Raw genomic sequence first — 23,413 nt, forward strand, 5'->3', positions numbered from 1 at the left:
TTGGTCGACTTTATGCCCACTGGGACCACAATTAACGCTGACAGGTACTGTGAGACTCTGAAAAACTCAAACGGGCAATTCAGAACCGAAGAAGAGGAATGATGGGCAACGGCGTACACATTCTCCATGAAAACGCTCTCCTGCAACAGTTTCAGTGGAACACAATCACCCACGCACCCTATAGTCCTGATTTGGCGCCCATTGACTATCACCTGTTCCCTAGGTTAACAGAACATTTGGCCGCAAAGCGATTCAGCTCCGACGGCGATGTGAAAGAAGAGGTTCATAACTGAAACTTCCTGGCAGATCACAACTGTGTGCCGGACCGAGACAGGAACTCGGGACCTTTGCCTTTCGCGGGCAAGTGCTCTACCAACTGAGCTACCCAAGCACGACTCACGCCCCGTCCTCACAGCTCCACTTCTGCCAGTACCTCGTCTCCTACCTTCCAGACTTCGCAGAAGCTCTTCTGCGAACCTTGCAGAACTAGCACTCCTGAAAGAAAGGATATTGCGGAGACATGTCTTAGCCACAGCCTCGGGGATGTTTCCAGAATGAGAGTTTCACTTTGCAGCGGAGTGTGTGTTGATATGAAACTTCCTGGCAGATTAAAACTGTGTGCCAGACCGAGACTCGAACTCGGGACCTTTGCCTTTCGCGGGCAAGTGCTCTACCACTCCTTTTTCATCATTTTACGGCGGATGTCAGTGAGAAAAAGTTTCATAAGCGTTCAATACTATGTGTACAGTTTTTTGGAAGTCGCTAAGCGCTCTGGTTCTCAGTTACTAAAACTAAACTCTGCCTGAACAGGTCATGCAGTACAGCTTAAATTGGAGCTCCATGAGGCCCCCACTGTCACCACAAAGCAACAATTTGGAACTAAAAGAATAATGTATAATGACAACATAAATAGACTGAACTGCATGCTAGCACATATAAAATGGTTTGAAAATAATAGTTTTTCATATGATAGCTTTGCTGCTGACTTCTATTACTGCCTTGATACCACATGCCCAGTTGTAATCACAAAAATGAAACAAACAAAAAATATAAACAAAAATATTTGGGTAAAGCTAGGGAAAAATTAAAACTACTCCATAGTGCAATGCTGAGCTTCCTGAGCTAAAGGAAGCCTTCAAAATATATCAAGCACACTATAAGGACTTAGTCACACAGACCAGGAGCAACTATGTTGCAAATAAACTTCAAAACTCACACAACGTAACTGCTGGCATCTGGGCAGTCATAAACAGTTTTAGAACCTTCAATGAGAAATCCTGTATGGACTTTACTATTAACCACAATGGCATGCTCATAAAAGACCAACTGGAAATTGTAAATATTTTTAACGAATATTTTTCTTCTGTAGGGGAAGCCATAAATGACAAACATAAAAACATGCACTAAAGTTTTAAAGGTAATACATGTGACCATGAAATAATGGGCATCATTAGCTCTCTAAAACCCTCTAATTCAGCTGGGCATGATGGCCTAAATATTAATGTTTTAAAAGCCTGTAGCCAAAATGTGTCTGTACCCCTGTTTGCAGCAGTCAGCAATATAATAGAATCAGGCACCTTTCCAGACAGACTAAAAATAGCACAGGTAACACCCATTTTTAAGAAAAGTGACAACAACAAAATAGAAAACTACAGACCAGTCTCAATCCTTCCTGTCTTTTCCAAAATAGTTGAGATAGTTATATACAACAGGATTAGAAACTTTCTTAACAAACACAACCTGATGTTTGAAAATCAAAATGGATTCCTAAAAGGTAAATCAACTAGCACTGCAGCAGCTCAACTAATTGAAGAGGTGTTAGGGGGTATCGAAAGCAAGGAACGTGCGGCACATGTATGCCTAGACCTGGAAAAAGCCTTTGATTGTGTGAATGTTGACATGCTATGAGACAAGCTATGGAACATGGGCATTAGAGGCGCTGATTATGACCTAATAAAGTGTTATGTGAGCAATAGAAAACAGTTTGTTCTGCTTAAAACGGAAAGTGGTGTCTACAAATCAGAGATCACTTGCATAAAATATGGCGTGTGCCAGGGCTCGGTGTTGGGTCCCCTTCTGTTCTTGATCTATGTAAATGATATTAAATACTGTACTATAAATTCCAAAATTGTTCTTTATGCCAATGACATGTCCATTGTGTGTAAAAAGGAATCATGTAATGAACTAGAGGCCAAGTGTAAAAATGTGACAAAAGAAATTGTTCAGTTTTTTAATGAAAGCCACTTAAATGTAAGCACCAGTAAAACATGTTTGATGTAGTTTAACAGAAGTAGTTTGAATAATGAAATTAAATTATACATTGGCAACGAATTGGTAAAGAAAGAGCCTAGTGTAAAATTCCTTGGTGTAACAATCCAAAGCAACCTGAAATTGGACACACATATTGACTTCCTAGCAACTAAGTTGTCAAAAAATATATTTGCAATCAGTACTATTAACAAGTTCTATAAAGACACTGTAGTCCTAAAAATTGCATACCATGCTCTTTTCTCCTCTCACTTGAACTACAGTATTGAAATTTGGGGGGCAACAACCGAAGCTAATCTAGATAAGCTACCCATTCTTCAAAAAAGGGGTGTGAGAATAATCTGTGGGGCAAAATGTAGGGAATCTTGTGGCAACTTGTTTCCAAAAACAGAGGTGTTAACTATTATAAACACATACATTCTAAAAGCCATATTGCTTGTGAAAATACTGCACCCAAACACTTATTCATATTTCCAGCAATACAATACTAGAAATAAGGAAAGATTTTACATTGGCAGCCACAGAACAGCACTTTATGAAAAGGGGCCTCAGTATGCAGGTATAAAATTAGCTAATGCACTGCCTAGTGCAGTCATGGCTCTTCCTACAATTAAACTGAAACATCAGCTTAAGAAATTTTTAGTAAAACACACTTTCTACACATTAGAAGGGTACCATACTTATATGAAGAACAACAAATGCTTTGTGAAATCATGTGAATAGAAATTAGTAAACATCTTATTGTAATTTTGTTGTAAATTAATGATGCATTCAGAAGAATGTGTCTTGTGTATTGTACAAATAACTTTAATCATTACTGTTTCTTTGTACATGTGCAGTGCACCATTCGATGTTGAATAAAGCTATTATTATTTCTTTCTTGTCTCAGACGTTATGTCTGGTTAAAAATGGAAGGTGACGCTGACCTTGATCAAGCGTGACTTTCTTTTAACTGTACGGTATATGTTACATTGCATTTAGGAACTTTCGGGTAATTGAACAGGTGTCAATAATTACAGATTTCTATAGTTGTATATATAAGTTTGGATGTAGCTGTATTGCATTGATGTACTGGTGGATATTGTGTGGTATGACTCCTGCAGTTGATAGTATAATTGGTATAATGTCAACTTTATCCTGATGCCACATGTCCTTGACTTCCTCAGCCAGTTGGATGTATTTTTCAATTTTTTCTCCTGTTTTCTTTTGTATATTTGTTGTATTGGGTATGGATATTTCGATTAGTTGTGTTAATTTCTTCTTTTTATTGGTGAGTATGATGTCAGGTTTGTTATGTGGTGTTGTTTTATCTGTTATAATGGTTCTGTTCCAGTATAATTTGTATTCATCGTTCTCCAGTACATTTTGTGGTGCATACTTGTATGTGGGAACATGTTGTTTTATAAGTTTATGTTGTAAGGCAAGCTGTTGATGTGTTATTTTTGCTACATTGTCATGTCTTCTGGGGTATTCTGTATTTGCTAGTATTGCACATCCACTTGTGATGTGATCTACTGTTTCTATTTGTTGTTTGCAAAGTCTGCATTTATCTGTTGTGGTATTGGGATCCTTAATAATATGCTTGCTGTAATATCTGGTGTTTATTGTTTGATCCTGTATTGCAATCATGAATCCTTCCGTCTCACTGTATATATTGCCTTTTCTTAGCCATGTGTTGGATGTGTCTTGATCTATGTGTGGCTGTGTTAGATGATACAGGTGCTAGCCATGTAGTGTTTTCTTTTTCCAATTTACTTTCTTTGTATCTGTTGATGTTATGTGATCTAAAGGGTTGTAGAAGTGGTTATGAAATTGCAGTGGTGTAGCTGATGTATTTATATGAGTGATTGCTTTGTGTATTTTGCTAGTTTCTGTTCGTTCTATAAAGAATTTTCTTAAATTGTCTACCTGTCCATAATGTAGGTTTTTTATGTTGATAAATGCCCTTCCTCCTTCCTTTCTGCTTAATGTGAATCTTTCAGTTGCTGAATGTATGTGATGTATTCTATATTTGTGGCATTGTGATCGTGTAAGTGTATTGAGTGCTTCTAGGTCTGTGTTACTCCATTTCACTACTCCAAATGAGTAGGTCAATATTGGTATAGCATAAGTATTTATAGCTTTTGTCTTGTTTCTTGCTGTCAATTCTGTTTTCAGTATTTTTGTTAGTCTTTGTCTATATTTTTCTTTTAGTTCTTCTTTAATATTTGTATTATCTATTCCTATTTTTTGTCTGTATCCTAGATATTTATAGGTATCTGTTTTTTCCATCGCTTCTATGCAGTCGCTGTGGTTATCCAATATGTAATCTTCTTGTTTAGTGTGTTTTCCCTTGACTATGCTATTTTTCTTACATTTGTCTGTTCCAAAAGCCATATTTATATCATTGCTGAATACTTCTGTTATCTTTAGTAATTGGTTGAGTTGTTGATTTGTTGCTGCCAGTAGTTTTAGATCATCCATGTATAGCAGATGTGTGATTTTGTGTGGGTATGTTCCAGTAATATTGTATCCATAATTTGTATTATTTAGCATGTTGGATAGTGGGTTCAGAGCAAGGCAGAACCAGAAAGGACTTAATGAGTCTCTTTGGTATATTCCACGCTTAATCTGTATTGGCTGTGATGTGATATTATTTGAATTTGTTTGGATATTAAGTGTGGTTTTCCAATTTTTCATTACTATGTTTAGGAACTGTATCAATTTAGGATCTACTTTGTATATTTCCAATATTTGTAGTAACCATGAGTGGGGTACACTATCAAAAGCTTTTTGGTAATCAATGTATGCATAGTGTAGCGACCTTTGTTTAGTTTTAGCTTGATATGTCACCTCTGCATCTATTATCAGTTGCTCTTTACATCCTCATGCTCCTTTGCAACAGCCTTTTTGTTCTTCATTTATAATTTTGTTCTGTGTTGTAGGTGTCATTAATTTCTGTGTAATGACTGAAGTTAATATTTTGTATATTGTTGGTAGGCATGTTATGGGGCGATATTTAGCTGGGTTTGCTGTGTCTGCTTGATCTTTAGGTTTCAGATAAGTCATTCCATGTGTAAGTGTATCAGGGAATGTGTATGGGTCTGCAATGTAACTGTTAAATAATTTAGTTAGATGTGAATGTGTTGAGGTGAATTTCTTTAGCCAGAAATTTGCTATTTTATCTTTCACAGGGGCTTTCCAATTGTGAATAGAATTAATTGCTTGGGTGACTTCATGTTGCAAAATTATCACTTCAGGCATTTGTGGTATCATCTTGTATGTATCTGTTTCTGCTTGTATCCACCGTGCATGCCTGTTATGTTGTACCAGGTTTGACCATATGTTGCTCCAGAAGTGTTCCATGTCTGTTATGTTTGGTGGATTGTCTATTTTAATGTGTGTATTATCTATTGTCTGGTAAAATTTCTTTTGGTTTGTGTTGAATGTTTGGTTTTGTTTCCTTCTATTTTCACTTTTTTTGTATCTTCTAAGTCATTTGGCCAATGCTTGTAATTTCTGCTTCTTTTCATCTAATTGCTCTATCACTTCTTGTTGTGAGATTCTACCTAACCTTTTTCGTTTTTTTTCTGACATTTCATTTCTTATAAATTGTGTTAGCTGTCTGATGTCTTTTCTCAGTTTTTCTATTCTGATCTGTAGCCTGTGTTACCATGCTGGTTTTGTGGGTTTCTTCTGTGTGTTGGTTGGTTCTGATCTCTGCCTAGTGTGTATATTTAGTGTAGTGAGTACTCCTATATAAACCAGTAGCTGTAACTCTTCCATAGTTGTGTTTTTATTTATTTTGTTGTGTATGATTGTGTTGATAGTTTTTATTGTTGTTTCGACTTGTGGGTTATTTGGCGGTCTATGCAAGAATGGTCTAATGTCTGTATTTGTGTCTTGTGTTGAATAAAGCTATTATTATTATTATTATTATTATTATTATTATTATTATGAAGACTCAGTGATACCGACTGGCTGCCATGTTATCCTCAGCCCACATGCATCATATGGAGGGGCATGTGGTCAGCACACTACTCTCCCAGCTGTATGTCAGTTTACGAGACCAGCGCCGCTACTTTCAGTCAAGTAGCTCCTCAGTTTGACTCACAAGGACTGAGTGCACCCCGCTTGCCAACAGCACTTGGCAGACCAGATGGTCACACATCCAGCTCCCTAGCCCAGCGTGATAGAGCTTAACTTCGGTAATCTAACCGGAACCGGTGTTACCTCTGTGGTACGGCCGTTGTCGCCATTCTCACTTACTGGATGACTAAAATAGGGTACTTGCACGCAGTCAATCATGCTACCTTAAGACCAACACACAGTTTGCAACTGTAATACTCACAGGTCAGCACTTCACATAATCCGTGAGCAGTTTAACACAATTTTTCAAATGGCAACACAGTGAAGTAGCATACTTCAATAGGTGGACAAAAATATGCGAACACCACAGCCACAACACATTACCATGCCTGTTGTCATGTAGGAAAACCCTTGGCATTCAAAACAGCTTCCAGTCACCTCGGAATGGATAATACAGGTCCTGTATGGTTTTTAAGAGAATATCGTACCATTTGTCCTGAAAAATAGTGACAACTTTAGGCAGTGATGATGAAGCTAAATAGCGATCGTGCACCCTTCTCTCTAAAGTAGACCACAAAGATCTGGTGACTGTGGTGCCCAGGGGAGATGTGAGAGTTCATTTTCGTGATCACAAAACCAGTCCTGAGCTATTCGCCACAGTCTCCTTCAATGATCTTCCCTCATGATCATTCAACATACGCTTTTGTCCTCACTGCGACTTAGCAGATGATTTATTTCCACTTGCCCTTTATGCAGTATAAAACTTTGATACAGTGTCTCTTGAAACACCAAACACTCCAGCTCCCTTGGTTACAGAAACACTCATCATACTATCACCAACTATTTTCCCACGTTTGAGTTTACTTAGCTCTGACATAATGTACTGACAACAACACAGAACACTGTTCTGACCATGACTGACACTTGCAGTGTATTGAGGGCCTTGCACAGATGCCATTCATGGACAAATACAACAGCATGACATGCAGGCTTGGCTAGCATCTGCATTTATGTTCAAGGATGCATTTCTCACTGTGTTTCAATATTTTTAGTCCAATCTCTACACTTTACGCTATAACTCCACAATCATGACTTACGACAACTAAATGATTTTTACATACTGAATGCTCGCTAGCCACTGACTGTGGTTTTATGGATGATGTCTGAAAACCCCAGTTGACCCAAAAAGTTTCAAGACTGGATTAATAGAAAAATCAGAGAACAGTTAAGATGGCAACTATAACATTTTAGACATTCTATGTAGTCTCCCCTCAGTTGACTACAACAAACAGAACATTCATACCATCATGTGAAACTGTCAGAAAAGTCCTTCTTAGGGATACTGTTCAACTTGCATATCACATTGGCTTCAATGTCAGTTATGACTTCAAAGCATTGATGCTTCATGTGAATTTCTGCACTTTGTCATACTTTGGTAGGTTGGTGTTGATAACACCAGGTCTTGTCACCTGTGATGCTTTTTTACAGAATAGAGTTGCTCACATCTTGCATTTCAGCCAAGTCATGGCAGGCAGCCATTCATCATTGTTTTTGTTTTGGAGTCAAAGTGTGCCTGTCAAAGTTTGCGCACGTTTTTCTCTGCTTCAAAACATTCTGAAGAATATATTGAGCACTTGATTTATAGACATTGCTCCATTGCAATTTGCGATACAACATTGTTGACATATTGTGGCTGCATATCCAATATTGAATGCTGCCTGCTCAGTCACTTAGTTATAGTACTTGTTCCATAGATCAAATTCACGATAAATGTTATGATGTGGAATGTGTCAACAGAACAAACATAGAACACTTACATGCAACTAAGTAAAAAATAAACAATAATTATTATATTGTTGCATACTGGCCATTTATGGTATTGTTATAAGTAATTATCTCTACTCAAGAATTCTTCTATGGTATAGAAGGAGTTGTTAAGTAGAAAACCCTTTAATCTACATTCGAAGATATTTTTGCTATCTGCCAGACATTTTATGTCCATGGGTATATTGTCAAAGAGTTTAATAACTGCATATTTGTTGCTTTCTGTGGCAGAGCTAGATTCAATAAAGGGTAATGCAGATCATTTTTCCCTCTAGTGCTGTAAATACGAATATCTTTATTACTCTCAAACTCAGATGGATTGTTGATAACAGATTATATAAGTGAATAAATGTACTGTGAGGTCATGGTTAATATTCACAGCTGCTTAATCCTCATTATTAAACCCTCACAAAATTTACAAATGCAGTAGAGTGTAACACGACATTTTGTACTTAATTTGGAGTGCTCATACTGGTAATTAGCTAACAAATAACCAATAAATTGACTATCTTTAATAAAATGTGGAGTAGTAAACTTTATGATAGTTTAGTAGCAATGTAACATCCCCCCCACCTTTCAGTGTTCTAGGATTAGAGGGACACCTGCAAGATGTATGTGTATGAACTCCACACATAATATCTTCTTTTGTGTGATGAATACTTTTAGCCTAAGTGAGGAGTTGCCAAACAATATTATCCCATAAGACATCAGTGAACAAAAATACGCAAAATATAGTAACTTACATACTTCTATATCCCCAAAGCTGCTTGATCTAATGCACGTTTGTTGTTTACAGTTGTCAGTTTAAGCTGCTACTATACAGTAGCTGTGTCAATGTTGCTTATATGCCAGGAATAAAAAGATGCACATATTACAGAAATCCTGAGAAGGGAAAGGACTGTACCATTTAATTTCAGACATAAACATAAAAAAACACACAAAGAGAAAGTTTCAAAGATACAATAGATTTATTTAATCAGAATCTGTATAAATTAAAAATGGTACTACTTTACTACAGGGAAGTTTTAATATGCTCAGGGGTTCCCAAGATTTGCCAAGCATTTTCCAGACAAGGCCTGCCATTAGTGAAATTTTCTAACTGGAATAATTTATAAACTGTCAGATTGTTTCAATAAGAGTATACATTTTTTGAAGTAGAAAAATCAGGGCTACAAAATTATACCAGTGGATTTTGGAAAGTTTTTTAAAATCAGGATATTCTGGAAAACAAACATTTTGAATATGAGTAACTTTTGGAATATTAAGTTTTTAGAAATTGTAAAACATTTGCTTGAATGAGAAGAATAAGAGCTTTCAAATAAACGAAGTCAATTTTAAAACAATTTCCATCAGGATAGAATTGTGATGATTATTTCTTTAAATAAAATGTTCCTGTATGAACTCCTTACACTATTGACATCAACAGACTGTAAATTATACTGTGTATAACAAAATGTAATGAAATGCAAATATCGTAATTTCCTGTAGATCCTTATACGTTGCTGTGTCTATATACATTATTAATGAAAACGGTTTCTAAAAGAAAAAACTAATTAATATTAGCAGCAAGAGTGGTATAAGATCATGGAGAATAATCCACCTTTTTCTATTATTGGCTGTAGACTGTGCCTGATGTTATTTGATGTGTACATTGAGCAAGCTATGAAGGAAACCAAGGAGAAATTTGTAACAGGACTTAAAATTCAGGGAGAGGAATTTAAAATTTTGAGATTTGCCAATAACACAAAGTTCTGTCAGAGACAGCAAATGCCTTGAAAGAATAGCTGAACAGAATAGGCAGCATTTTGGTTAAAGGTTATAAGATGAACATGAACAAAAGCAAAACAAGAGTAATGGAATATAGTCAGATTAAATGAGGTGATGGTGAGGGAATTATTTTAGTAAATGAGACACTAATAGTAGTAGGTTAGTTTTGTTATTTGTGCAGAAAAATAACTAATGATGACCAAAGTAGGGAGGATATAAAGTCCAAACTGGCAATAGCAAGGAAAGCATTTCTGAAAAAGTGAAATGTGTTAAAATCAAATATAAATGTTAGGAGGTCTTTTCTAGAGGTATTTGTCTGGAGTGCAGCCTAGTATGGAAGTGAAGCGTGAATGATGAACAGTTCAGTCTAAAAAAAAAAGTGAAATGTGGTATAACAGGGGAGTGCTGAAGATTAGATGAGAAGATACTGAATGAAATTGGGGAGGAAAAAAAAATGACAGAGCTTGACTAAAATAGGGAATCAGTTTGATAGGTATCATGGAATCGTCAGTTTGGTAATGGAGGGAAGTGTGGAGGGTAAAAATTCTAGATGGGTATTAAGGCTTAACAACAGCAAGGAGGTTCAAATGGTTGTAAGTTGCAGTAGTTGTGCACAGATGAAGAGCCTTGCACAGGATAGATTGGTGTGGGATGAGGCCTCAAACCTGTCCTTGAAGTGACAACTGCAAAACAACAACCACTACCAATACCATCAACATAGCTGTGGTCCAAAGTTGGTAATTCATGTACTTTAATTGCTTTCATGCAGCTACCACACCTAACCCTATATTTTTCTTGTGTGCAGTTTGTTGCATTTTAGTGCACTGTTTGTAATGAACAGATATATTTAATGTAAATTATCTCCCTTGGCTGCTTAATAAAGCTATCATCTCATAAATGGCTTGCCCAAAGTGGGCCTAACAAGGAACACTACAAAATTTGACATAATGCACAATAGTCCTTACACATTGGTAGGAAACTGCACTGGGATTCAGTTTCTGAGCCATCCATTGTAGAGAACAGTGTTGTTACATAGGCAAAACAATGCGAAAGCCATGATTTGACCTCAGATACTTCTGTGGCAGCTAGCATCTGCAGGCTTGCGGCCTGTGAGACTCTGATGATACTATACATTAAACATCTTCCAGTATAGGATCTGTAAGTGTTAATACCTCACAACGGAATTCCGTTCACCATGAGTTGATTAGGTTGGCAAAAGGACATAAAATCAGCCTGATTTCCAGACTGTGTCAATGGTAACAAGCTGCCACTTGTGATCTAATGGCATCTTCTCATGTTGTATCATTCGTATGACCTAGTATCAATTGCAGAGTTTCCAACATTTTACATTCTTGCTTAGCCTAAAATGTAATGATTATTTATGAAGTGACCATGACCAGTGAGGTCATTGGGATTCACACTATACAGAACTTAGAGGCATGTGGTATGGATCATATCAGTGATCATAACCCACTGTCAAGTCATTCATCAGTCTTGTTGATAAGCAGGCCCAGAATTAATTTAGATGTATTTGGATAGAGAAAGAATTGAATCACAGGCTCCATTTATGTCTATGTATTATAAAATTTGTTTTTAAATTGTCAGCTGAGAAAATTGATAAACTGAGAAACAATTTCATTACATTCACATTTTAAATAGTCAATTAAATGCCTTCATCTCTGTAGTTTACAACTATGAATAAAGCTAAATATTTTCTGCTCTGTTTCAGCTCTGCCACATTCCTGCTGGCTCCGAAAATATGTTTTCCTCTGCACAGCATGTGGAGGACTGTCTGTACTCTTGGGAATACTGTTTCTCACAGTATACTTCATGCTACGATCATACACTTCTTCACTGAATTACTTTGAGACTGTACCAACTTATGTACCAGCAACTATGGTAAGATGTAATTGAATGTGTATATAAATTTTTATCTGTCACATGGCTCCAGTTTGATCATAACATATGAGTGGAAGAATTTCACTAATAAATAAAATTTTAAACTAAAAAATAACATATGAACACAGTTTGTAGAGACAATTTAGACTGAGGTGACAAAAGTCATGAGATACCTCCTATTATCATGATGGATTTCCTTTTGCCCAGTGTAGTGCAGCAGCTCAGTGTGTCATGGACTCAACAAGTTGTTGGAAGTTCCCTGCAGATATATTATGCCATGCAACCTCTACAGCCATACATAATTGTAAAAGTGTTGCCATTGCAGGATGATGTGCACAATGTGACCTCTCGATTATGTCCCATAAATGACTGATGGTATTCATGTTGGATGATCTGGGTGGTCAAACCATTCACTCAAATTGACCAGAATGTTCCCCAAACCAATCACAAACAATTGTGACCTGGTGACACGAAACTGTCGTTTGAGAATGTGAAGTCAATGAGTGACTGTGAATGGTCTCCAAGTAGACAAACATAATCGTTTCCAGTCAATGATTCATTCAGTTGGACTAGAGGTCGCAGTCCATTACGTGTAAATACAGCCCAAACCATTATGGAGTCACCACCAGCTCATACAGTGCCTTGTTGGCAACTTGGGTCTGTGGTCAAGGGTCTGTACCACACTCAAACTGTACCATCAGTTCTTACCAACTGAAATTGGAACTCATCTGACCAGGCCATAGTTTTCAGTCATCAAGGGTCCAATGACATGGTCATGAACCGAGGTGGGGCAGTGCAGGAAATGTCATGTCGTGTCAGTTTTCTGCTGTCATAGCCCATTAACAGCAAATTTTGTCACATTGTCCTAACAGATAAGTTTGTCATATGTCCCACATTGATTTCTGTGGTTTTTTCACACAGTGTTGTGTGAATAACTGATAACTCTGTGAAAGTGCTGCTGCTCTTGGTCATTAAGTGAAGGCTGTTGGACTGTGTGTTGTCCATGGTCAGAGGTAATACCTGAAATTTGGTATTCTTGGCACACAGTTGACACTGTGAATCTCAGAAAATTGAATTTCTTAATGAATACCAAAGTGGAATATCCCATCCATCTAGGTCCAATTACCATTCTGTGTTCAAAGTCTGCTAATTCCTGTTGCATGGCCATAATGACATGGGAAGCCTTTTCACATGAATTAGCTGAGTACAAATGACATCTCTGCCAATGCACTGCCCTTTTATACCTTGTGTACATTACACTATCACCACCTGAATATGTACATGTCGCTATCCCATGAATTTTGTCACCTCAGCGTATGTTAGGTACTTCAGTTCACAAAAAAATTTTTAAAAATTCAAATCTTGATTTTCTCAACAGTGTTGAATGTCCATGTTCATCTGCAGTTCCATGGAAAACACATTTTGAGGAACAATTTTTGTAACTAGTGGACACACAATGTATTCACACCACATTCTGAGGTCCTGTTTTATTTAGTACTAATTCAACATGTCCTGGATTTTTATCATTTACCAAAACTAGTTACGCCTTTCCTTTTTGTTCTCATTTTATTTTGATAGTATGAGATCTGAGAGCAGTTCTTTTGACAAACATTACAAAATAAAGAAGAAGCATATTACAAAAGCATAGCATTTCACAGAATTATTTATTTGCAGCAACACAAGAATCTTAACACTTAAATATGTTCTGCTGGTGGGATTTTATTTGGAAAACATATTATAGTAAGCATTACTTATGTCTTGACAGCTGGATGTTCCCATATAACAGGAAAACGTATTAACTTGTTTTTCAAGTCTTCAGTTGCAATGAGATGCTTTCCTTGTATTTAACACTAACAAAAAGCAAATTACTCAATGCTTTAACATACATTTTCAAAAACTATGATGACAACTAAGGGAAAATTTTTATGGATAGCAAACTGAAGTGCTGCCAAAAGTATTATACTGCAATAACCAGTATAGTTGAGATTCTTCAGGTGGGACATCTCTCCATGTGAAAATGATTAAATAACATGAGAAAAGACAAAGAAACAGAATATAAGATGAGAAATTAAGTCTCAGAAACTTCTAGGTTATTATTTTTTGGTACATTTCGCAGATTGAACCTATAATCTGAAATACTGGCTACAGTTATGTTTCTTTATGCAAATGATTTAATTATTTTTTTGTTAGATAACCTAATGTTTTAGAAGTGGCTGCAAGTGTCCATGGCCAAAACATATAATTAAGATTGAGCTATTTTTTCATATGAACTGAGAATTTAGTGATAATTTATTTATACCATTTTTGTCACTTGATTATGATTAGTGGAAAGTACACACAGAAAGTGTGTATTGATTCAATCATACATCAATTTCTTGATGTTTATTTTTGTTGGTAGGTTCTTTCACTGTGGAGAACAATAATTCATTAAATTTTACGTGACTGGTTACATCACATTTAAAATAACAGGAATATCACTTCATGCATAATCCAATACAACTAAAACAAGCTTCCTCTCTTATTTCTTTCCAGCTCATTGTCACTGGATTAATTGTGATGTGTTTGGCAAGTAGGAAGAATCGTTACGAATACCTGGTAAGCAAAACACTGCACTGAAGTCCTTAAATGGCAGGGAACTTTTCCTCCTTAGCACCAGTTATTTGTATTAGAAACTCTTTAGAACTACTTATCGAATATTATTAAGTGTACATAAAGGTACTTATAAATGTACATTATTTATATTGATCTGCCTAAAGCTGTGAGTGATTGCAAACATACAAATGGAGCATGTGCACATGCAGGCACATGCATGTATGCATGAGCACATTCACCCAAACCTAATTTGCATTATATGTGAGTGTGCTGCATTCTGTATAAGAATGAAAGTTGGAAACTTTAGTTACATTGTTCAGCATTTTGTACTGGTCTTCCCATTACTAATATGTTTCACTAAAAGATGAGTAGTTGTCACCATAACATAATTTGTAATTGTTTGTATCCCATCCTGGTTTTCTGTTATTGTGACAATGTGTATGATTATAATTGTTTCATCAAGTCTTTTAACCACAAGAATTTCCTAGTGGAAAAAAATGTGGCCTTTCAAATTCTGACAATTCTACGAAAATCATGTCATTTCTGCTTCAGTTTAACAATAATGAACAGCTTCCATTATATTTGCAATGCTAGTGATGTGGATACATGAGTAGGTAACTAAAGAGGCTATTGCAGCAATTTATTGATGATGTAGGGAATGCACAAATAAGTGTAGCCACTATGTGAAGTACTGGTACTAATAAAAATATTTGTCTTTAAATGCTAATAATTAAATAACTGGGGAATCTCTCATTGTTGTCTTCATTTGTATTGTGAGCTACACACAGTATAAATTTAAATTCCAACTTTATGATACTACTGACAGGGGAACATGGCCTCATATTTTGTGGAGAAAAAAGTGCCCCTGCAAGATATCAGCCCCGAGCAGTTGACCCCATGCAAAAAGTTGGGCCATAGTTTTGATACTATGTAGTTATGATGTGTAGTTATCATGGCTGTCAGCGCTGTCTGTGCAGTGTGATGCATGTGTGGTGTGATTTTTATGTTTATAAACTTTGTGCTGTTAAAACAATTTTTGCGCTAGCTTCCAGGAGTGCAGAATTCCTATTATGTTTCCTATGTTCTGTTTATTCTCAGGCCTATAAGTTTTATGTTTTGTGTACACTCTTTCTTCAACAAAGAATTATCATTGTCTTGGGTCATTTTAGTTATGGTAAACAGAGCAGTTTTGTTCATTCCTGACTAGCACATATATCTGCATTCATGATGCTCACGAGTTTCACTGTTTTGTCCAGTTTCAACAATGAACAAAGTTATTTGTACAAATTAATCATAACTCTATGTGAGATTTACAGTTGGATTGGCAGGATCACAGCTCAATGGCTAAAGTGATGACCCCAAAATGATCTGCCTGCATAATGCATGAATTTTACATGTTACTATCAAAGGTAATTTGTGAGATGATGGAATGCTTGGTAGTGATGAATCCCCCTGTGTTAAGACACACAGCATGATTGCTGCCCTTCTGGTCTCACAATCCAGGCCTCTGATTCACACAAGTTGAAACTAGCTTCTTCTACTTGGGTATCACTGCAGAGTCTGTGAAGTTCACATTGGTCATAAGTCAACTCGACCACTGCTATGTCACTGAGGTGCAGGATGTAATTACCACACCACCTGAAAGCAATTCATATGACTGGTTGAAGACATAGTTAATCAGAAAGTATCAGCTTCACTAGAAGAATGCCTCCATCAGGTTTTAACACAAGAGGGCATTGTGGACCACAAACCATCCCAGTGCCTGCAGTACCTGCAGAGTAAGATCAATGCTGGTACAGATCCAGACAGCCTGCTATGAACTACACTCCTGGAAATTGAAATAAGAACACCGTGAATTCATTGTCCCAGGAAGGGGAAACTTTATTGACACATTCCTGGGGTCAGATACATCACATGATCACACTGACAGAACCACAGGCACATAGACACAGGCAACAGAGCATGCACAATGTCGGCACTAGCACAGTGTATATCCACCTTTCGCAGCAATGCAGGCTGCTATTCTCCCATGGAGACAATCGTAGAGATGCTGGATGTAGTGCTGTGGAACGGCTTGCCATGCCATTTCCACCTGGCGCCTCAGTTGGACCAGCGTTCGTGCTGGACGTGCAGACCGCGTGAGACGACGCTTCATCCATTCCCAAACATGCTCAATGGGGGACAGATCCGGAGATCTTGCTGGCCAGGGTAGTTGACTTACACCTTCTAGAGCACGTTGGGTGGCACGGGATACATGCGGACGTGCATTGTCCTGTTGGAACAGCAAGTTCCCTTGCCGGTCTAGGAATGGTAGAATGATGGGTTCGATGACGGTTTTGATGTACCGTGCACTAGACACTGTCCCCTCGACGATCACCAGTGGTGTACGGCCAGTGTAGGAGATCGCTCCCCACACCATGATGCCGGGTGTTGGCCCTGTGTGCCTTGGCCGTATGCAGTCCTGATTGTGGCGCTCACCTGCATGGCGCCAAACACGCATACGACCATCATTGGCACCAAGGCAGAAGCAACTCTCATCGCTGAAGACGACACGTCTCCATTCGTCCCTCCATTCACGCCTGTCGCGACACCACTGGAGGCGGGCTGCACGATGTTGGGGCGTGAGCGGAAGACGGCCTAACGGTGTGCGGGACCGTAGCCCAGCTTCATGGAGACGGTTGCGAATGGTCCTCGCCGATACCCCAGGAGCAACAGTGTCCCTAATTTGCTGGGAAGTGGCGGTGCGGTCCCCTACGGCACTGCGTAGGATCCTACGGTCTTGGCGTGCATCCGTGCGTCGCTGCGGTCCGGTCCCAGGTCGACGGGCACGTTCACCTTCCGCCGACCACTGGCGACAACATCGATGTACTGTGGAGACCTCACGCCCCACGTGTTGAGCAATTCGGCGGTACGTCCACCCGGCCTCCCGCATGCCCACTATACGCCCTCGCTCAAAGTACGTCAACTGCACATACGGTTCACGTCCATGCTGTCGCGGCATGCTACCAGTGTTAAAGACTGCGATGGAGCTCCGTATGCCACGGCAAACTTGCTGACACTGACGGCGGCGGTGCACAAATGCTGCGCAGCTAGCGCCATTCGACGGCCAACACCGCGGTTCCTGGTGTGTCCGCTGTGCCGTGCGTGTGATCATTGCTTGTACAGCCCTCTCGCAGTGTCCGGAGCAAGTATGGTGGGTCTGACACACCGGTGTCAATGTGTTCTTTTTTCCATTTCCAGGAGTGTATTTGGAGTATCTGTTTGCTGTCTCCAATTAAGGGGATTATAGCATCTGAGTTAGATATCTCTCCAGATGCAGTGGTGGACCTGGTGGATAAAGTACAAGATGCTATGTCTGCGGCGCCCATCAATATGGTAACCATACAGTGCACAAGCACATGAACAACTGCATCGTGTGTAGACTATGATGCACTGACAGCTAAAGTGGACGTGTTGACCCAGCACATGAGTCAATAATTATCTCAGTGTGATGCAAGTAGTGATCGAGGCTGGCCAAGTCACTGAGGATGCTCCACCACTTCTGCACCAGTGACTAAACCACAACAAGAAATTTGTTGGTATCATAGTAAATCTGGAAAACGGGTGTGCCACTGTATGTAGGTACTTCATCTGATCTATGCTGCAGCATCTGTTCAAAACTGCCCAACGGACAGGTTTGAAATATTTAGTGGACGCAGGGTCCAATCTGTGCATCTGCTCCTGTACACCCGTGTACCATGATACGCCGTTGTAGGCAGCCAATGTCGTTCTGACTAACTGTTATCAACAGTTTCTCCATAGCAACAGATGGCATGCAGTGTTTTTAATTGCATTTGGTTCAAAGAAGTGTGGTCCATGGCAGCTTTATGGTGATTACAGAGCATTCAATGCCCATACAGTGCCAGATTGAGACCCGGTGCCATTACTCTGCAACTACAACCATGTGATGAGTGGCACCTGCCTGTACAGTGTTCACCAAGGCCTACATACAAATATTCTGAAGACAGCCATAACAACCTTGTTCAGCCTATTTGAGAGCTAGTTCATGATATTTTACCTCCAGAAAGTCATGCAAACTTGGGAGAGATCCATCAGTTCAATGTTACAAGGGCTCTCCTTTTGTTTCGCCTACTTAGATGACATGCTGATATTTTCAGTCTCACTAGAACAGCACTGTCAACATATTGTTGAGGTATTCAGGTGGCTAGAACAGTATGAGGTGGTACTGAACATGATAAAATGATCTTCAGTCAACCGCAAGTGGACTTTCCTGGCCATCATATTTTCCCGTCTGGCTCCTTGCCACTACCTCACAAAGTGAAAGCCATCCACCAGATCTCTTGGCCAACCACAGTCAAAGAATTACAGTATTTTCTCAGAATTCTGCATTTTCACTGCTGCCACGTGCTATACCGACCCAGATCTGGTGGGGGAGGGTGGGGGGGGGGGGGCGGGGGGGGGGGGGCACAAACGAAGGTATCTGCTCTGGGCAGCAATTTCAGGGGGTGCCAAATTAATATTCTTGAAGAAAAAAAAACCTTTTTTTGCAAAGCGCCTAGCATCTAGCACATGTTGGTCTATCAGTTGTTCATACGATATTCAAATGCATCCATATTGGATTTTGAACATCTGTGAACACATTCTAAGTTACTATCTGAACAGATCATAAGTTGATTTTTGAATTTGTGCATAGTTTATGTGACATCTCTGCCAAGAGAATCCCCATAGCATCTAGAAATAAAAACTTTCCTACAGACAAAAGGGGTCAGGTCTATAAGAGCTGAGCTGAATAAACCTGCATGGGTGAATGCTAATCACTGTTTGTTTATGTGGTTGATTGGGTATGAGAATGATCAACATTGCTATAATTATTAGCGAAATCCATAGATTCAGACTACTGAATGGAAATTTTAAGATTTAAGAAAGATTACATATGAAATGAAATTTTGACAGAAGATTTTTGCCAGATTGCTACTCTACTAGGCCCCAGTTATACAGTCCATGGTTAGTAGCCACTTAAGTTCTATTCTCAGAATAGCATGGAAATGTGTTGTATGAACACACATTTAAAAAAATGGAGAATAAATGCAGGATAACTAAACTGGTGATTCTGGCAGGGTTAGTGAAGCTAACCAGAGAATAAGTTTTGACAATGGCAGGAATATTACAGAATCACACAAATTGTATGGAAGAATTATGACAATTCCAAATTTATATAAAATTTTGTACTACTACTTTTTGATCTCATGCTTGATAAACTGGAGCATATGAATGAAATCTGAAACTGTTTCCTAACATAAAACTTTTTGCTTGTAATAGGTCTATTAAGCATTTGATATTGGTACTTCATGAATTATATTCTATCATGTTATTTATGTAAATACGGTAGATAAAAATGACCATTTCTTCTGAAACAGTTTCACTTATTTGGCATGTGTTACAATTGCTGCAATATTAGAAAGGCCTACTTCATTTTATCTAGCAACACTGAGAAAATAGACATAATCAAATTGAGAAACCACACCAGTCTTGGGTACTATCTGTATTAACAGCTTTTTCAGTATTAGACAATGAGATTTTGATTTTTCATGTAGAAAAGTGTTTGACAAATGTTGATGAGATAAGAGGTTCTTTCACAGAAAGGAAAGCATGCTGTATAAAGCTGTAGCAAGATTACAGAGAGAGAAAATGCTGGGACATAAGGATTGAAAAAAATGTCTACTGCCTTACCTGTCTCTTGTCTTTGCTGGTTTAATCTTTCCTATGAGGGTTTCCAGGAAGTAATACACTGCATTTTTTTCTCACCCAAAAACGATGCTAGAAATGCAAAACATTATGTATGTCTTATTTAAAGTCTCCTGAATGAGCGGACCAAGTTTTCATCACTACTGACAAATAGTGTAGCTGCTACAGTTTCAAAATGGCATCTGTAGGTGATGTATGTTACAAGCAATGTGCCATCATTAAAGTTTTCACTGCAGAGAAGGAAACTGTGGGGAATATTCACAAACACTTGTGCAAAATCTATGGAGCATCTGCTGTTGACAGAAGTACGGTTAGTCACTGGGCATGAGCTTGAGATCATCAGAAGGCAGTTTGTCGGAGCCCCACAATTTGCAATGGTTGGGGAGACCATCCACGTCCATCACACCTGACATATTGCTGCAAATCCTTGGGCTTCCACTTGCTTTGGCCATTAAAGGTTGCCATTTGTGGAAGACATTTTGAGGATGATGGGGAGGTGATTCACACAGTGAAGCACAGGCTCCAACACCAGGACAAGGATTGGTACTGACAAGGCATAGATGCCCTTGTTTTGCGCTCGAGAAAGGCTATAGAATGGGAAGGAGATTACGTGGAAAAATTGAATGTGTAGATAAAACATCATTCTTTCATATGTGTAATTCTCATTACTGTTGAAGAAAAAATATCCGTTCATTACATTGTGGGCAACACTCATATACTAAATTTTATGGCACTCAAAACAGAAAGTTGTCCAGCCAATAAAGAAAGCAAAGTTTCTGAAGATTTATTACTCTCCTGGTTACAAATAATCCCACCCAGTATTAATTATTAGTTTTTTTTAAGGGGGTTACAATGTCAGACCAATCAATGGGAGCAGGAGAGGCACTATAGGACATTTTAATTTCCACTGTCCTGAATATAGGTTTCATGGCTTCCATTACAAAATATACATGCTTGAATTCCACAGAGTGAAATACAGTGATGTGAGATAGAAGAATGTTGTGTGAAGAGGCATGGCACTGCACTTTGGCACACTTAAGACCAAATAACATCTTCCATTTTCTTGAACATATATGTTTTATGCATCAAACTCTTCAGGAAGAAGTGGGCTACAAAGTGAACATATTTTTGAAAAATCAAATTTTTGTTAAATTTTGATGTCCTATCTCAAACACTCGAGGGGAAAGGGGGGAGGGGGGGATGCCACTATCAAGTTTTTGCCCTGTTCTGAAATATACTAGATCTGGGGCTGCTGTCACATGCAACAAAAATGTAAGAACATGTAACAATAGTGCTCACATGTCATAAATCCAAAGGAAACACAGCAATTTCATGGACAGACCACATGACTGCTGTATTCCTAATTACTAATGAACATGCTTTATGGAATGATTCACAGTTATTTCACTATTAAGAGTTACCAACACTAATACTATTTTACATGGAAATTGTTGGTGATCAAATATTATTAAGCAACATGAATAAAAACATTTTTACGAATTTTCTATGTCAATAACTTGCCGCAGCTAAGAAAGTAATCTCATATAGCCTTTGAAAACTGGATTATCCACACCGAATATTCACTATTATAACTATTAGGAGGCAAAACCACAACCTAATGGTCTGTCTCTTCGTAACAGTTTATGTTGAACTGAGCTTTGTAAAGTCTGCAAATAGTACACTAGAAAATGATGGACTATATCAAAGCTCACATCATACAAAGTAAGACAGACACTGATCCTGGTGTTATCCTAGATTGTTATAAAATTATATTTACCATATGCTTGTTACATAAGTACTGCCAGTTGTGTCTGTAAAACAACCTGGGAAATAATGTACAAAGACTGTAGGAAAAGCAATATCATAAACACAACAGCGCAGTACTAAAAGCAAATGATGAAATAATAAATGGCCTGAAAGAAAGTTGTAAGAAATTCATACAAAAGTGCAGTATAATGGGCACAAATTAAGTACATGACTTCACACCCAATTTTGAAATTTTTTTGGAGTCGTTAGTCTTCTGATTGGTTTGATGCAGCCTGTGAGGGATTCCAATCCTTCACTAATCTCTTGATATCAGGCTAACACTTGCACCCTATGTCCTCAATTATTTGTTGGATGTATTCAAATCTCTGTCTTCCCCTACAGTTTTTACCCTCTACAGCTCCCTCTAGTACCATGAAGGTTATTTCCTGATGTTGTAATACATGTCCTGCTGATGTGTCCCTTATTCTTGTCAATGTTTTCCATATGTTCCTTCCTTCACTGATTCTGTGAAGAACCTCCTCATTCTTTATTTTATCAGCCCACCTAATTCTCAACAGTCCACTCTAGCACCACATCTCAAATCCTTTGATTTTCTCCTGTTCTGGTTTTCCCACTGCCCATAGTTCTCTACCATACAATTCTGTGCTCCAAATGTACATCCTCAGAAATTTCTTCCTCAATATTTGATACCAGTAGATTTCTCTTGGCCAGGTATGCTCTCTTTGCCTGTACTAATCTGCTTCCTATGTCTTCCTTGTTTTGTCTGTGTTGGTTAATTTTGGTTCCAAGATAGCAGAATTCCTTAACTTCATCTACTTCATGATCATCAATTTTGATGTTAAGGCTGTTGCTGAGCCTCCTTCTCATCTCAACGATTTTTTATGTGTGGGCCTGAAGAAAAAGAAGGGACAACAGTAGGTAGTGTCAGGTGTCTCCTCTCTCCTGTCTCAAGGCAGACTCCAATGGATTCTCAGTCAGGTAACAGCACTAATAGAATGAAAAAGCAAGAGGAAGGCATCTCGTTCCTTCATCAAAACATAAGGGGCCTCTTAAACAAAACAGATCAACTCCTTATTAACATTAGTGAAAAGGACAGTATAAATAATGCCCAGATTTTGTGCTTAACTGAGCACCATGTTACTGATAAATGTGCCTTGCCATCTATAGTAAGTTATACTTTAGTAACATACTACTGTAGGGAAAGTAAAGATAAAGGTGGAGTAGCAATTTATGTTAAGGATAGTGTAGCATACAAAGCTATAGATATTAAGAAATATTGTGTGGAACAACAATTTGAGGCATGTGCCACAGAAATAACAACTAAATTGTACCCAATAATAGTGTTGGCTGTCTACAGGGCTCCTTCAGGTGACATAAAAACTTTTCTGAATTCAATGGAACTCCTACTGTCATGGTTACTTTCAAAAGCGAAGGATATTGTAGTATTAGGTGATTTCAATATAAACTTTTTGACAGAAAATAA

General features: G+C 38.3%; 1 protein-coding gene across 2 annotated transcripts in view; it reads left to right on the forward strand.

Moving 5' to 3' along the window:
* Nucleotides 1–23,413, forward strand: part of LOC126469997 (uncharacterized) — a 406,280-nt gene that overhangs the window by 330,326 nt on the left and 52,541 nt on the right. For both annotated transcript variants that reach the window (XM_050097453.1, XM_050097454.1), the window contains 2 exons: nt 11,657–11,826; nt 14,359–14,421. In XM_050097453.1, the coding sequence (XP_049953410.1) occupies nt 11,657–11,826; nt 14,359–14,421 (233 nt within the window). The remainder of the gene's footprint in view (nt 1–11,656; nt 11,827–14,358; nt 14,422–23,413) is intronic.

Source organism: Schistocerca serialis, chromosome 3, assembly GCF_023864345.2.
Source record: "Schistocerca serialis cubense isolate TAMUIC-IGC-003099 chromosome 3, iqSchSeri2.2, whole genome shotgun sequence".
Taxonomy (NCBI): Eukaryota; Metazoa; Arthropoda; class Insecta; order Orthoptera; family Acrididae; genus Schistocerca; species Schistocerca serialis.